Here is a 17,045-nt window from a genome sequence, read left to right as displayed (position 1 = left end):
CACTATCGTTTGGTTTGTCTCTTTGGTCACGGCAACCCCGCCCCTCGCCCCTGACGTAAGCCCTTCGCAGTTCTAGACCAGCAAAGAGTTGGGGCCGCTCTGGAACCTGTTTTCCTGGCCGGGAGCCGGTTCATTTTCAGTCGAAACACAGAAAACTGGTTCGCAATTGAGCACCGACCAGGAACCGGCCCTGAAACTGCCTTGGTGGAAAAGGGGTAATAGAAGTTGAAACGTAACAGGCGTAATAATCCCGCCTCAAACTGGCAGTGTAAAAGGGGCTATAGTCACAAATGGGCCTTGGAGTTAACTGCAAGGAGCTTGGCTGGCGGGTTGACACGATAGACTGTATAAAAGGACGCTGTAGCCATTGTGACTTGTACACAGTGGTTTGTGAACTGCCGTTTTGAAGCCTTGAATTTTAAATTATGGCTGTCACTATCATAATTAACTGGAGCTAGAAGTGTGTGTTTGACAATAATGTAACACTCATGTAATACCCTGCATCTACCACATCGCATTAAATGAGAAAACACATCATAAATGTAACTTAGTTGAATCCGGCCCAAAAAGCAAAATAAAAGTCAGATGCCGGTTAATTGTTTTTCTTTTCCCGTCTGAAGGAAAATTGTAGCGACAATAAATGAAAAATGTGTATTTCTTGTCACATTAAGTTTAGCACGTGTCTCATAAACAGACTGGCCCAGATTACAATACATAAGTCACACGGCAGCCGGGATAAACCACACAATGCGATGGGTTTGGATAGGTGGGGTTTTTTTGTGACTGAATTCAATGCCTCAAATAGACCGGAAAATGTATTTCCAAAACACATTCCACTGGAGCCTCCCAGTTTAACCACATTATTTCAGTGAGACTTGGAGGAAATCAAGATGTGAATATTTTGACAAAAGCCAGAGAAATGACTGGTCCAAAACATTTTCTCTTTTTTTTAATATATAACAAAACACATGTTACACATTACAATAGCAAAGGAATGCCTCTGTTCATGTCGACACATGCTCGTGTCTCCAGCCTGCTCTAATCGCTACATGAAATCTTTTCAGTGTAAAAGCATACATGTGTAACCAATCACACGACAAAATGTCAGCATATCAAAAGGATACGTTGTTTCCTACGACAGACAGTGAGTAAACCGTATAACTCAATGTTTGTGACACACAAGACATCATCTCTTGGCTCACACACACACACACACATACATAACTCTAAAGCGATGTTTTTTGGTCCCTATTAAACACTTGGTCGTTGCTCCCCACATCTGCTAACTGCATTAAAGTAATAAAGCTATTGGTTGATGTTATTTGGTCGTAAAATTTTTAGCCGTCTACAGCGTATCTGCTGACACAGCAAGATTGATACCACATGGACATGTACATCTTTCGCACTATTAACACTGATGCCGACTATAGTGACACTATTTTATGTAATAATGTACATTTAAAAAGACACAGAAGCTACATCTCTCTGCTCTTTTAGCTCCCCAGTAGTCCCAGTTGAATCCTCCAGACAATGTTTAGAAGCCGTTGAAAGCTAACAAGCTAAAAATTAGCCGCCAACGTAAATCATTTATAACCACCACCAAGACATAATTAAGCTGTCTTTAAAGGAACAGAAGGATCATTAGGGGGGAAAGCTTATTTCCTTTCTTGCTAAAAGTATATGTGGGACACTTACCATACTCATGCAACACCAGCATGTTAGCATCTAAGCTAATAGCAAAATGCTGGGAAACGCCAGGAAGTCGCTGCATCCAGCCAAGAAATAGCCAACACTATTCTCTGTAAATAGTTTTTCCATTTTAGTTTTGAACAAAAAAAGCAAAGAAATGATGAGTGAACATTTGACGTGATAGTAGGCAGAATTATTTGCCTTAGAACAGATCCAGGCTAGCTTTTACTCTAAGCTAACACTAAGCTAGCATGCTGTATCTTCATACAAGATAAACGAGACAAAGGAGTGGTAACATTAAACTTATTTAACTTATTAAACATTATTTGTCTGAAGGATTCAATTGATTTTAAATGAGGTTAGGAATAATGATTCCAAAACACAGCAGGACTGAGCGAACTCTGCTCGACTAGCATCAAGAGGCAGCGTAGCGTGACGTGGAGCACTGAGCGGACATCAGTGTGTGAAGACTTTGACTTACAACAAGGAGGCATAACAGTTCAAATGTACATTATATAAATACAACGTGATACAAAAAGATTAACAATATTTCTCTACTAACAACGCTCAATGCCCGTCAGATAATACACACCACTCACACAGACACACACATCCACACAATACGATACTACACACTCAATACAGGCAATGATTTTACACATTTACAATCACTGTTTTGGCTTAACGAATGAGTCACGATATTCATATGATTTCAGATACAGCTGTTATAATAAAACTGCTTTCTAAGTGCTTTTAAATCAGTCCGTCGGTGCTGATATTAGTCCGTCGTCAAGCTTCTCTACATGATTCAGGAAGTAAAAAGGATGCTTTCTTTTTACTGTCATCTAACGTCAAACACAGTGCAGATAGTGGAACGAGTCTGATAAGAACAAATGGGTTGTAACATACGTTGATATTGCATTATAGTCACTTAGATCTAGACAGTGTTCAAGAAATGCTAACTGAGCTCTGTGAGTTTCAGATCTGTGGCGGGTTGTCCACAGCGACAGCAGTGTACTCAGTCTCAGACATGTTGGACGTCTCGATGAGGCGAGCCAAGCCCGTCCTCGTCGAGTATTTAAAGATGAAGGCCTTCATGAGGTCGTAGCGGTAGTTTCTGTTGATGAAGTTGTAGAGGATGGGGTTGAAACAGCAGTGGAGCAAAGACAGGCACTGGGTGAGGTGTAAGGCCACGTAGATCACATTCTCCAGGCCGCAGGTCAGAGGCACCAGGCCCAGCTGAGACAGAGAATCAACTAGGAGGACGGCGTGGTAGGGCCCCCAGCAGCCCAGAAACACAACGATGTAGGCCAGGATCACCCTGCGACTCACACGACGCTCTTGCTCTACTGTGGAAGATGACGAAGAAGAAGGGGAGCGGGTGAAAGAGCTGGCTAGCAGAGCGTAAAACACTGCAATGACAGGGAAGGGGAGAACAAAGCCCAGCAGGATGAAGCTCAGCTGGACGCCCACCATCCACTCCCTGGGGTTGTCCTCCGGGTACACAGGCCTGCACAGCATGGTGTCCCCGTGGGTGGACTTCACAGTGCGCAGGAAGTAGGTGTCCGGGAGGGAGGCGACAAGAGCCAGAAGCCACACCCCTACACATGCTGCACGGCGGATCAGCTTCCTACGCGCTCCTCCCTCGTTGTCCCCGTGCTTGGTCACGCTCAGGTAGCGGTCCACGCTCATGCAGGCCAGGAAGAAGATGCTGCTGAAGAGGTTGACGGAAAACAGCAGGTGTGTGAGTTTGCACCCCACCTCGCCGAAGGGCCAGTGGCCATGCTGGGCCAGCGAGCTCACCCACACGGGCAGGGTGGCGCACACACACAGGTCTGCGACTGCCAGGTGGGCGATGTACATGTGCGTCTCGTGGCGAGGGGTGGAGTCTCTTTGCGCTCGGATGTTTACCCAGAGGACCAAAGCGTTCGCAGCCAGGCCGACGATGAAGATGAAAGTGTAGAGGACGCACATGGAGTAGAGCAGAGCGTTGCGGTTGAACGCTGTAGCACACACCATCGCATCCACACTTGTTGTGATGTTGCTGAAGGTTAAGGAAAAGTTGAGTTCCCCAATGGTCTCCCAGAGGTCCTCCAGCTCACTGGTGCTCATACTCATTTTTCCGCGCTTGTAGAGGACCACAGACCACTGCGAGGGAACACGAAGCACCTCTGACCCTTAGAGATCCTGCAAAAACAAGACATCAACTGATCATTACTTGCGGCAAACATTCATCTGGATAAAGATCAAACAACATACGCTACCACTTTTTACATTTAATGTTCTGGTATCACATTTACTAAGCAATTTTCTCTCACATAAAGCATGGCTTATTTTCCCCATGTGGACTTGAACTGCTCTGAGCTAATAAAACATACAGCCACTTGCGGTATGCCACCAGATCCCAAAGAATCTTAATGTGGTTAACTTGTTAAAACACCGCTTTCATGAGTTAATAGAGGCTCTCTGTTGCCGTGTCACAAACGTAGAGGTTCGCTTTGATTGATGTGCAGTCAGGGGGCAGCACAATAAATGTTTACATTAGCTCAGCTAGCAAAGAGAGCAGATTAGACGTAAGGAAGTGGGATAGAGATATCCAAACAGGGTGTATTTCCGGAGCGTTCCCGGCATTCCAAGATAAAGCGCAGGTCAGGGTCTGTAACCTGATGCCCCCTTAAAGAATGTTTTGCTTGTTATAGTAAAAAAAATCCATGTTTTTCTTCTGCTCTCAGAGGAGAGGGTGAGAGAGGAGCTGTCACCACCGACACGATCAAAGAAAAGGCTGCTCATAACTTCAAATACGTCATTTTACAACATCTGATTCCTATAACGCAGGAACACATGCGCACAATTTTTCATACAGGATACATAAATGCTAGAAAGGTGACTGCAGCGATATGCAAGATCACAGAGGCAGTAAACTGGAGCAGCTTGGCACGCCAAAATGATTCTTTAGAGCCTTGAAAGTCACTGAAAAGTTCAACCCTGTCTGCATTCAGTGTTTCTCTGCTCTGATGTCTCTTTCAGCTCCCTAACTGGCAGGCTGCCACAGTGTGAAAGATCAGAGGTGAAAGGTAATAGATCAAAACCAGAACACGAGCGATTTAACCCCGCTGTTGCCCCTGGCTGACTCGTACGCCCACAGAGTGAATTGTGTGCAGAGATCAGCAGGAGGCTTGACGCCTGCAAAATGGTCCGACCGGGGTTAAAACGAGGGTCACTGACCACTGCGTGACACAGCACGGCGGAAAGCAGTGAAATGTGAGCGTGTCAGACATCTGTGTGTGTGTAGGAGACTTGCGCTGTACACGGGATAATTGGCACAAAGTCACAGAGGGGATGATGAAAGAAAAGGCAGCGTTAATATAATTACATACAAGGACACCTGGAACTTATTTGGATGTCCTGCTGCCTAGTGTGCGTTATGTCTGCATTTGGTGTCTGTTATGAGTTCACTTGTATGTTTCCAATTTACTTTACACTTGTACTTCTACTGAATTTTACGTTTTACACATACAAACCACATGATCAGCTTGTAAAATGTTGTCATTGTCACAGATTCAAATACCTAATATGCAAAGTAGCTTAAATTAGCTGCATCTTAACAAGCTGCAACATCAAAATGCATGTTCCATTAATAATAATGCAAAAAGTCTAAAAAAAGTTATATTTCCACCTTATTATTTAACCTATTTACAGTTACCTGCAATACAAAGTAACATAAACGCAGAGAAAAGCTTCTGTACTTGTCTGCTAGCCCTCAGGGGCCAATTAGGAATCTCACTTTGATCTTTTGGTATTACTATTTTTACTCAGTAATTGGTCCAATTCTTCTCCCACCTCTGCCTGTGATAAAGAAGTTCCAAGAGATGTCTGAAACCTGACATGTAATTTTACTTTCCATTATTCTAAGACACCGGAGAGTGCTATTCATCCTAATAGAGGGATTTTATATGCATAGATAATCCCTCACAATGGTCTCTGTCTAATTCCCCTTATATTATATGGAAAGTACCTGGAGGTGCCAGGTAGCCCCACAGGCTTCAAGCTAATTAACCTTTTAACACCCACAGCATCTGATAAGAGAGAGAGAGCACGAGCCTGTCCATCTCCCGTATCTCTCTGCATTTCTCTCTCTCTCTCTGTTTCACCCCTTTTCAGCCCACGAGCATCCAGTTACAAATTAGCTGAAAACGTCTTTTGTTACTCAATACACATGAAATAAAAGCAATTGAAGACCATTTTCATGTGCTAATGCCGCCCAAGAGAATAGTGCAGGTGCAGCATGTTTGTCAGAAGTTTCTGCTGTCAGTCCCTACTTAAATGTGGTTAAATATTTGCTATTCAAAAGAGATTGTCTCATCGAAAACTAGCAAAAGTGTTGCCGAATTAAGCGAAAGGTCCCAGGCTGTTGAGGGAAACACATACAATGTCCCTGTTGCCATTGTTGATGTATATCAGGCTGGAAACAAACCTCTCTTATCAGATGTCGGCTCAGTATACAGTAGCCTGACTCCGGGTTTGAACGGGGAGGCAAACAAACAGCGCTGAAACGCGATGGGAAGATGGAGAAGAAGAGGATTTTTCGGGATATGACTTGTCCCCGTGTGTAATGATGAGAATATTATTCCTAAAACAAAGAGTATTTTCATGCAGCGTAACCTCAGATATTCGCAGGTATCAATATCGAGCATCAATACAGCTTTTAAACTCATGTTAGAAACTGCCTGTGCACTCACTATCCTGCCCCATGTAAACTCTTGCAAGCAGCTTACCTGTTTTTGATTCCTCCTCTGTCGCTGAAGTCTCCTCTTTCAAAATAAAGTTCAGCTTTGTTTTCTCTTACTTCTGGTGTTGACGAAAAACTTCAACTCCGCTTGCAGGAAACTTGTGCAGGCTGCCCTCCGCCTCCTTAAATAAATCTGAGCCTGTCCCTTGTTCTGCACTTGCTGATACTCAGAGAGAAGAGCTACGCCTCCAAGGCTGGTCCTATAACAGCTCTGCGTATTGACATGGCATCGCCCCTGGCGCTCATTTAACAGCAGAAGACTAAATCCGGCGAGTTTCGGCCAAGAACAAAAAAAAAGACGTAAACGTAGAATTTCCTGCTTACGAGCCAAAACATAATTGAACTCTTTGACATTGCTGAACTGGACATTTGTGTCATACGTTTTTAGTATAACATGCAGGTCTATACGTGTCTTACGTGTATTATAAGATGATATTCTATCTTATTTTGTAGTAGGGCCTATACAAAGCGTGGACTGTATAACTTTAATAACGCACTACTTCCTGTTTGTATGCAGAACTGAGTTTTTGAATGTTTTTTGGCTTCTACATTTATGCCAATACATAATATAATAATACATAATAAAACATTTCATACAACATCCTGCATTAAACTACACATTATCTTAAGTCTCAGGTTTATAAATGTTATTATCCCTTCAAAGTATGTGTAGTATTATATTTAATATAATTAAAATCATGGTTATTATTTGATTAAGTGATGCTATATTTACACTCATAATATTCATGTAATTCCTGTAAAGTATCCCATCTTAACTGCAATATATTTTATATCATATGGTATCACATGTTACAGTGTACATTATATTATCAATGCATATGTATAAAATCAGTATAAGGAGGGCTGTAAGCTACTCGGGTATTATATTCTTATCTTAACTGTACATTTCTAATTAAATATCACAGCTACTGAGATAACATTGCATTTTGATTTAGATTTTAAGACCTTTTAAAACACGTAGCATGAGGTTCAAGTAATGCACAATACACATTAACTGCATTAGTATAGCAGGGGCTCCCTGCAGAGCCCCGCCCCAGTTACCTAAATATGAAACCAGAGCTGCAGACAGTCAGTTAACCACGTCCTCTGTCTTCTGCTTCCACCCAAAACCAACAAACGGGTTCAACCCAACATCCAGTCCCACAGAGGAAACTGAAAACACCATGTGAACAACGAACAAAGCCAAAAACCAAAGTCAGGGTTTAGTTTATTCCGTCTCTGCATCTGTGATTTACTTATCAGTTCGAACAATGAGGCCACATTAAAAAGCTAACAGGATATTTTTCCCTTTTTTTTATGCTTATCCTGAAACTGTGAACAACAACATCAGCTGCTTGTTGTTCCATGCTCGTTTGAGCTGTATTCAGTCTCATTTCAGGCACATCCTCTTGGAAGCGGCACAAAGCCGTGTGGGAGGCTCATGTGTTTGCTGACAGCTGCTGAGAGCTCACCTGCAACTCTGGTGGCCTCCCAGCTGCTCCCACCAGGGCAATTAACCCCAAGTTCAATACGGACACCGTCACAAAAAGAGGAAGAAAGACGTGGCATTTATAAAAGTATACACACTAATGATGTTTGAATTGTCAAATAAGATAAAGTACTGTGATAGAGCTAAAGTGTAGATGTCTTTTGATTGAAGTGTTGACTTAAGTTATGTCCAGTGTGTTTGCTTATTAAAGAGATATCGCAGACTCGTACAGGTCACCCTCCTGACGTTTATTATGACGGTATGACCTGTATTCAATGATAAAATACAGCCAGCAGGCTCCTCTGACCTCATTAAAGAGCAGAGAAGTGAAGTCAGTTTCAATGAGGCTTTAAAGAGAGCTCCTACTACGCACGCATACCCATTGTCCTCCGTATCAGGAGCATCAGGGGGGATTTGTAAGCCTTTCTGATAAGCATCCGTAGCCCTGCAGACTGCTGCCAACCTCTGTTCTGCAGTCCTCATTCACAGGGAGGCCGGGCTGGGAACAGCAGGGGTGTGTGTGTGTGTGTGTGTGTGTTGTCTGAGAAAGGCGATCAAACCACCATGCACCAAAAAAAAAAAGTTCTCATGAAGAATTAAAATAGAATAAAACATCTGTATTTCGGTCCAATGACACAGCTAGCAGAGTCTGAATTTGACATCCCTGTGTTTCCTTTGAACGCAATAAGCTAGGTAGGGACTTGTTGCTAATATACTGAATGAGACAGCATCCATACAAGAACACAGTAAAGACCCAAACCTGCAAGCTAGCTTGTAAGTTCTGTGCGTTCTCGGGCAGGGACATGAGAATTCAAGTGTTTCACTGGATGCTAACTTTATCAAGAATACCAACAAAACAGCTTTCTTGTGTTTTTTGGGCCAAAAACTAGCATAAAGTGGACAGTCAGCTCTAGACATGCAATATGTCATAGATTAGCTTAACGTATATTTACTTTTAGAGGGAAATTAGATTCTTTTTTTTCACTAAAAGCTGCGCTAATCGATCATTTTCTGATGAGACTACATGCAGGTGAAAAATGTTACTCCTAATGACAAAAGTTTGGGGCTCTTTAGCGTCTTTAAGCTAATGGTTTTGGTTTAATGGCAACATTATGAGTGCACTCTCAGTGCTGTCATTATTTACAGATGCAACGGGTATCTCTTTTCAGATTAAAAAACCTCTAGTAGGCAAACTGTAGTCTACCAGCTCAGTACTTAGCAGCAGAGAGTGAGAGCTAACGCCTAGCTAAAGGTGGAGGTTGGTGGAGACCAAAAACAGAGCTAAAAGACTTCTATTTCTGAGCATTGCAACAAATTCCCTTTCATATCCAATACTGTATTACTCCAATATATTTCTTAAAAAGTAATTCAATTGTTCAAAACTGTTATTCTACCACTTGTATTTCTGTTTCACAATAGGTGTATGACACCTATTGCTTATCCACCAGCTCTGCAAGAGCAGTCCCAAACTTGTTGCTGTTGCTGAGGTTTCTCCCTGTTTGTTCCTCTATTGAAGATTCTGTTTCAGGCGTTTCCTGCGTGTTTCCTGGTATCAGTGTCTCATCAAAAAGGGTGGAATTTGTTGGACAAATTACAAAGCCCTCTTGGATAAATATTGTTATTTCATAGATTAAAACTGACTTCACCCAGTACACGTTTTGACATGGACTTTGTATCTGGGGTTTAGCTCTGTTTGTCTTTTAGTTTTATTTGTCCACTATTTAAACACAAGTGTAACTATCCCTGCAGTATTTGAGTGAAGCCCAACTTCATTGTACACATTTACACAAACCGGATAAACAGACCGATGGTGAGATAAGGAGATGGGAAAGGGTTGGCGACAGAGAGAGGGAACAGGGTGGCGATGACGTAAAGTGGGCGAAGGGGGGTATGAGAGAAAAAAGTAGAGGAAAAAAAGAAGAAAGATCGAGAGAGTTATTTCTAGTGTCTGCTGTTTCTATTGTAGTCCGGGCCTGAGTCACACTGGGGGGTCTGACAGACACAATCTATTTTGGTGCAAATCTCCATTCAGAGGGTCCCTCTCAAACTCTCTCTAAACCACGTCTTTGCCATCAACTGTCGACCTCCCTCCTCCCCCTCGCGCTCCTCCACTCCCTCACATTCCTCCTGATCCCCTGCTCCTCTAAACCTCACTCATCTTTCACTTAATTACTTATTCATTCGCAGTTATCTTTCAGGAGGATAAGGGCCCGTGCGAGTGCGGCTGAAAGCAGCTTGTGCGGGAGCGTGTGAACATGAGGGAGCGATGGGGCCTTTTAAAATTTTAAAGGACAAAACATTGGCAGCCATTTGTTCGCTTGGACTTTGTGTGAGGGTTTCCGAGCCAGTGTTTTGTCACCGCTGATGCTCTGCGAGCTTGTGATGAGGAGATCTTTTGTGTCTCTCTGGGATGTGTTCATGCAGGTGTGTGTTTGGCAGAAAGAGAGCGTCTCTGTTGGGATATGCAGCTTTTCAAGGCATTCCTCACATTGACAGAGCATCCCTGACACCAGCCCATGGATGTGAAACCTGAGAACTGCTCGTATGTCAAACATGCAAAAAACAGGGGAATGCACCAAGAGGCTTTGTGTTCATGGGAATGTGAAATAAGCTAATAAGAGAAAAGTAGACTCAAGCTCTACCAACATCTTTTAAGTTGATCTGGTGCACAAACCAGCAGTTGCTTTTACATCGAGCTTATGGAGTTTTTGGGCACCTGGCATGTGTAAGTTCAATATTTATCCCCTGTTAAGATGCATTGTTTGCTCTATTCCATCTCCTTAGGGAAAGTTCTGACTCTTAAAGTGCTAAATATTCAGTATGTTCATCTGCTTGTTGCCAAATGTGTCTCTCTGCCAAATGGTGATCGACAGGCAGCGTACAGCGGGCTTATTAGAGCTTATTTACTTAAACAGCTGCTGGCAGCGGTTCAGAGTTACGCAGATGAGAGTGCTGAACCAAAAAAGGATATTTGAGAGCTGTAAAACTAGAACAAAGAGCTGTGACACCTTACACGTGCAAGTTATCCTTTTATCCTTTGTTAATAAGCAAGACGACGAGGCTAAAGCCATGCTAGCAGTTCTGCTAGGCTGTACTTGAGCTCAATGCTAACATCAGCATGCTCACAGTGACATTGTTAGCAAAATAAAGTCAGGAAAATGTGTTTACTTCTGTATGTTCAGCGTGTAAGCTCACCATGTAAGCATGCTAACATTTGCTAACACAAAATATAGCCAAGGCTAATGGGACTGTAATGATTTTAGCAAGTTTTAAGTCGTACAGAACAACACTGAAACTTTGACTTTGACCATCCATCCATTATCTGTAGCACTTATCCTGTTCAGGGTCGCGGGGGACTGGAGCCAATCCTAGCTGTCATTGCGCGAGAGGCGGGGTACACCCTGGACCGATCGCCAGCCAATCACAGGGCTGACACATAGAGACAGACACGCTCACACTCATAACTATGGTTGAATTTAGAGTCAACAGTTTACCTAACGAGCATGTCTTTGGACTGGGAGGAAGCCGGAGTATCTTGAGGGAACCTACACAGGGAGAACATGCAAGCTCCACACAGAAAGGCCCACGGAAAAGAACAGGGATTCGACTAAGGAATCTTCTAGCTGTCATCAAATGGTTTTCAAGATATATCCTTGAATAATTTAAAAGACAACCACACTAGAGGAATAAGTCAGAGAATATCAGAGGATCTGTAGTCTGGGAACCATGAAAGCTCGTACACAATTCTGAGCAAATCCATCAGGTTTATGCAGAGATACACCATGAAATAATCAAAGTTTATGACATGACTGTCAGTGGCATTCATCCTCCGGAGAACTTGAATGGTTCTACCAAATTTCAAAGAAATTCGTCCAATAGTTTAGTCTGAATTAAAGTGGTGGACCGATCATCAAAACCATTCCTTCCCTTGAGCCACACGGTTAAAAGATATTGATTATAGCTTCTTTAAAGTCTTACATTTTACATTGTCTTTCTCTCTCTTTTGTTCTCTCCGTCTCTCCGTCTCTTCCTCTGACCTCATTGGATCTGTCAGTGCCTTCATGCCTCGCTGTTGACCATGACCGTCTATGGCTCATACAGTCCATTGACTATGTCTATCATCTCTGCACGCAGCAGTAACTCAAACAAAGTGCAAGTTCTGCTTTCCCCCCCCAAGCCGTACAGGTTTCTGTTCACCCCCGCCCTTTCAGCACTCTGGCACACACACTCATATATACACTCCAAGTTCATTAATATGAGCTGGGTCATTGGGGTCATGCAGAAGATGGGTAAAAGTTGAAGTAAAGTCTCGCTCCGGGGGACGGAGAGTGTCCAGTTTGGATTAGAGAATGACAGAATCTGTCTACAGGCTGCACGAGAAGGTGTCCGTCTCACTCTGCTCCCCTGAGGGCTGAAGCTCTAATCTCGTAATCCTATCCCGACAATCCCCATGTATGCTTCCAACACGCTGCCTTTCCTTGCTGCTGACACGGAGTTCGCAGATAAGGTGGCTAACTTTCACCCCTATTGTCCTGTCAGGCTGAATGAAAAATGGACCATCACTGTGCTGGAATGCGCCGGTGTTTTGGAGAAGCCTGCAGCAACAGCTTCACCGGCTGCATTACTTGAAGGTGTTGCCTTCCAAGCCTAAGTGTTGACGTACTGTCACTGGCTTCAAGTTCATGTTTTACTTGAGTTTGAAACTTTTAAGTTGCATCAACGGTAAACAGGCGGATTTAACATAGACAAAAAGAGGTTCCAATTGCAAACTAGAAATGCCAAGTTTTCTAGGAGCGTGAGCTGCACAGAGGGAAAACCAAACACTGAGGGCTTTATTGGGTATAAACACGACTCTACTGCGCTCAAACAAGATGATGGAATAAATATTGGAGATAAACATGCCTGTAGATTGAAGCCTGACTCGCTTAAATGGAAAAGATCTAAAGGGTGAGACGCTGTAAATATCATGTCCTTTAAAAATGACCCCGTGGCACACGATGGTTGATCGAAATCACCAAAGCAACGTGACGGAAAATGACCACAAGCCATTCCTCTCTGTCGCAGGTGGTTTTAATTCGTGGTCTCCCCATCGTACGGGGATTACGGCCAGGATGTGGCAACCCAGCCAGCATCTGGATTTGGACCTAGTGCGCCTGGAGCTCCGAGTGAGGGGCACCAGCACTCCCAATCATCTAGTCTCTCTTTATAGTCTCATCCCGAACCCTCAGTGTTTTTCCTGTAAGAAAAAACAACATATGAGGCCATTTGTAGTCTTTTGTTGTTAAATACCGATGCATGAAACCAAAGCCCGAAGACAGATTGAATTAGAGATAGAAAGGAAAGAGGAGGCAGCGTTGGAGTGAGGGATCAAGCAGGAGTGAGGGGCAGGATGTACTCTGTTCACCACGCATGTTTCTCTCATCACTCCTTGGGCTGTGGTTGATAAATTGTAGAGATCTGCTTTTCATTATTATATAGAAAGGGATTTAGAAAGGAGCCTAATGGCTCACATGCAGTCTTAACCCTGACACTCTGACGCCTCAAACCACCGAAAGCTTTCCCCCAAACCTCGGCCTGTAAATGCGAAACATCTTTGCGGCCTCACGTCAGCCTCCCGGTACCAGGCGCTCCATACATCAAAGGCCAATCGCCTGATGTCCGTCCATTCATCAAAACCACGCTGGCAGGCCGTCCGTGTTAAGAGTCTCAAAGTTGCAGAGCGCAGGCTGGCCTGGGCCCTATCACTGCCAAAGCAGCAAAGTGAAGTGCATGACAGAAGGTTGATTTGTGAATGTGTTTGCTTATACGCGGACGACCATGCTCCGTTTCCCTGAGAAGACTCCTCCGGTGAACACTCGAATCCCCTAATGAGCAGAAGATGTGTGAAAAGTCCCATTGTGGTAAAAGTTTCCTGTGTGTTTTCTCACCGGTGAGAGGAGAGCACAAAAGGAGGATGGAGATGAGGATGAAAAGAGCGAGGCATGAAAGACACATCCTGCAGCAGTTCATGAAAAGAGGAAGGAGGCAGCGATTGTTATTATTTTTTCTCCCATGTTTTCCTCTCCTTTTTCGGGCCGTGTAACAAACTCCTTGGCTCTATTTGTGGTCCGGTTCCTCCACAGCTGTTATAGCCCACCTTTTTTTTAATCGTTTCTCTACACAGCTGTGATCACAGGCATAGAGGCCTGGGAGATTGAACTTTGATGCACTCACACATTTTCAGATACTCGTGCAAGTTTGGGCCTCGAGTTTGTGAGAAAACAAACCATAAAAATCACTTACAGGCAGGTCAAGCTGAAATATTGTATCTCCTGTCTCAGGTATGCAGTCGGTAGGGAAACACAAAAAGGTGTTTTGTCGGACTATCAATCTCATTATTTTACAGGTCTGTATGCTGCAAGAAAAAGTTGATTTAAGAGGCCTCTGTGATTGGTGCAGCTTCGGGGGAAGATTGTGCTCAGATGTCAGAGTGAATTCCTCACTTTCATCCTGACCGGGAACACACAATGGACACTCTGTGATCCGAAGGTAAAGGGGGCAGTTAGAGCATAAAAGTAAACGCAAGAGCGGTTCTTCGTTACAAACTTTTCCTGCTGCCAATCTTGATATAACCGCCCTCAAATGTATATGCACACAAAAACACACGTACACACAAAGTTCAACAAGCTGTGGTTTTTGCTGAGGTGTAATTGATTTGATTTTAATTTACCGCCTGAAAGAGAAAGATTTCTCAGCCGACCTCTTTTTCTCCAGCACTTCATTGCTGCTCTCTATATTGCTCACTCTGGCTCTCTCTCTCTCTCTCTCCCCCTGTCTGTTTTGGGTCATAGTGTTTAATGGGTGGCCTGCTGTTAACCCTATGACATCTGGCGCAAACACAGGGACCCATTTACGGCCTCCTCAAAACACCTAAAAGTCAGCGAAGAACAATCAATCACATCTGGCTCAGGACTGCATTCCAAAACCAATCACTCAAATCTTACCTCACTTATATGGAAAATACAGAAGTTCGCCTTGAAATAGTCAAAAAGATTCTCATTTAGCATTCAATAAAACCTCAGTGATAAGAATACTTCAGAACTACAAGAAAAGCTGGTTCAACAAAACAGCTAATTTTGCTGATTGGACTGTTACTAACGACTGTGTGGTCTTGGCAGCGCAAGCTTCGTTTGGCATCTTCTCCATTTGATTGACATCTCCCTGGCTCCGCACACAACAGCTGACAATGTGACAGTCAGCGTAGTGCAGCCCTCAACAGTATGTTTGAGCAAACAAAGGACTATCAACGAAATGTATTGCTTTCAATAGTCACTGAAAAGTTAGCGACAAAATGCTTTGCTAGCTAGTTAGCGGTTAGCATACACATAAAAGGTTAGCTTCGATTCCCTTATTTGTTGTCAAAGCTACAAATGTAATGCTAAATGATGGCTATGTAGCATTAGCTTGTGCTGTATCTTTAGCCCCTTATACACTGCCAGTTCAAGGCGGGATTATCACGCTTCTGTTACGTTCCGTCTTCTATGTAAAATACACCTCTGACGCGGCATCGGAGGTAACAGGCGAAACGGCGTCTGTGTAAACTGCAGAGCCGGCAGGGTGGAACAGCTCCGTGTGTGTGTATTTGAAGCACGCACGTTTGTTTACAACTCACTTCCACAATGCCGGAACGCTGCGTAAAAACACACTGGGTCGGCTTTATGCCGCTATTGCTTGGTCCAATGAAAAATGGCAAAGGCTGCATGGCGGCGGAGCTTTGTTGCGGCGCTGAGGCGGAAACGCAGTGTAAACTCACCTCGACAACAGAACCAAAAGTAGATAACCCCGGTTGTCACTCAAAACGTGCAGCTGTCAGTACTCAGCTGAGCTAGCTAGCAATGCTAACTGTGGGTTTAAACAGTCGAATAGCTGCCATGCGACTTTTCCTTTCATTGGTTTGTGGAGTTTGTTGCAAAATATTATAAATATCAATTCATCAATCAGTTTACAGAAACTTAAATGACACATTTCTAATTTGAAACACATTTGTAAAACTTTTAAATGCTAACTTTTGTGTCAACAGGACCCTTAATTAGCATACATATCAAGAAGGCTGTTGTGGATTTGGGTCGCCAGTGGCTGTAAGGAATCATGTCTTTATGTATATATTTATTCTATATTTACATTACATTACAATATATTATATTGCTATCTGAATGATTGTGTGTATTTCAGCGTCAGTAAAATATGACAGCTTTCCGGCGGCTCTGTTCTATGCCCGACATAAGACGGTGCCCACTTCCTCCCATTGAACCAGCCAAAAATGGCATTCCCCTGCAGCCATGGTGGGAGAGCTGTGATGGACAATGGGAGAGCAGGATGGACACGAGATCAGAGACTGTGGTACAAACCTTACATACATAAACATGAAATGACTCCCATGCCATTCTGACTCCAACACTGTCTGGGACAATAATGTGCATAGAGAACTTTAAATCTGATTGTATGATTTGTGTGTGTTACTGTGTGTTCTACTTATGCAGAGTTTGTATATTTTAATTATAAGCAAGAAGCAAATTAGTGTATCATTAATCACACATTTAAAAAAACCCACACATGATTCAACCACACCATCATCTATGGCTCCTCCCATGTGGTGAGAGTGAGAGCCTGAAGCCTTAGCACAACATTAAACACATGTTAAAGGTATTATTTGGGTCAAGATCACCGAATTTCTGCTTTGTTTTCACAGCCAAAGGAGGAAATGATCCGAGCACGTCCCGGCTGCAGAGACAGGTGATTATGAAACTGGACCCGGGCTCGACACAAACAAACACTCGGTGACCTTGTGAAACCTCCGCTGTGAAATGTGCACACCGATCCAGTTCCTACATGTCACAGCCTCTGGTCTGGACCTCAGAGTGCAAGGCCATTTCCTTTAAGTGTGCCCCCCTCCACCACCACTACCGCCACCCCTCCCCCCCCCAATCTCATTTCCTCCATACCCAAACAAAAGCTACTTCTCTGGGAAAGGCGCTCAGCCACTCATGTTTCTGCGTGTAGCCCGAACCTGCTCGCAAACAAGCTCTTTAGTCGTGTGTT

The 17,045-nt window shown here is 43.6% G+C and overlaps 1 protein-coding gene across 1 annotated transcript; it reads right to left on the bottom strand.

Moving 5' to 3' along the window:
• Positions 1-934: 934 nt before the first annotated feature.
• On the bottom strand, positions 935-6,591 carry LOC138592273 (atypical chemokine receptor 3-like). Its single transcript, XM_069663016.1, has 2 exons — positions 6,465-6,591; positions 935-3,876 (listed from the first exon to the last, which is right to left on the bottom strand). The coding sequence occupies exon 2, from the start codon at positions 3,805-3,807 to the stop codon at positions 2,668-2,670; it is 1,140 nt and encodes a 379-aa protein (XP_069519117.1). The 5' UTR covers positions 3,808-3,876; positions 6,465-6,591; the 3' UTR covers positions 935-2,667.
• Between the last annotated feature and the right edge of the window lie 10,454 nt (positions 6,592-17,045).

The sequence above is a fragment of the Semicossyphus pulcher genome, unplaced genomic scaffold (assembly GCF_022749685.1).
Source record: "Semicossyphus pulcher isolate SPU_LCO1_2020_fin unplaced genomic scaffold, fSemPul1.0.p SCAF_15, whole genome shotgun sequence".
NCBI lineage: Eukaryota > Metazoa > Chordata > Actinopteri > Labriformes > Labridae > Semicossyphus > Semicossyphus pulcher.
This window is presented reverse-complemented; position numbering and strand designations above follow the sequence as displayed.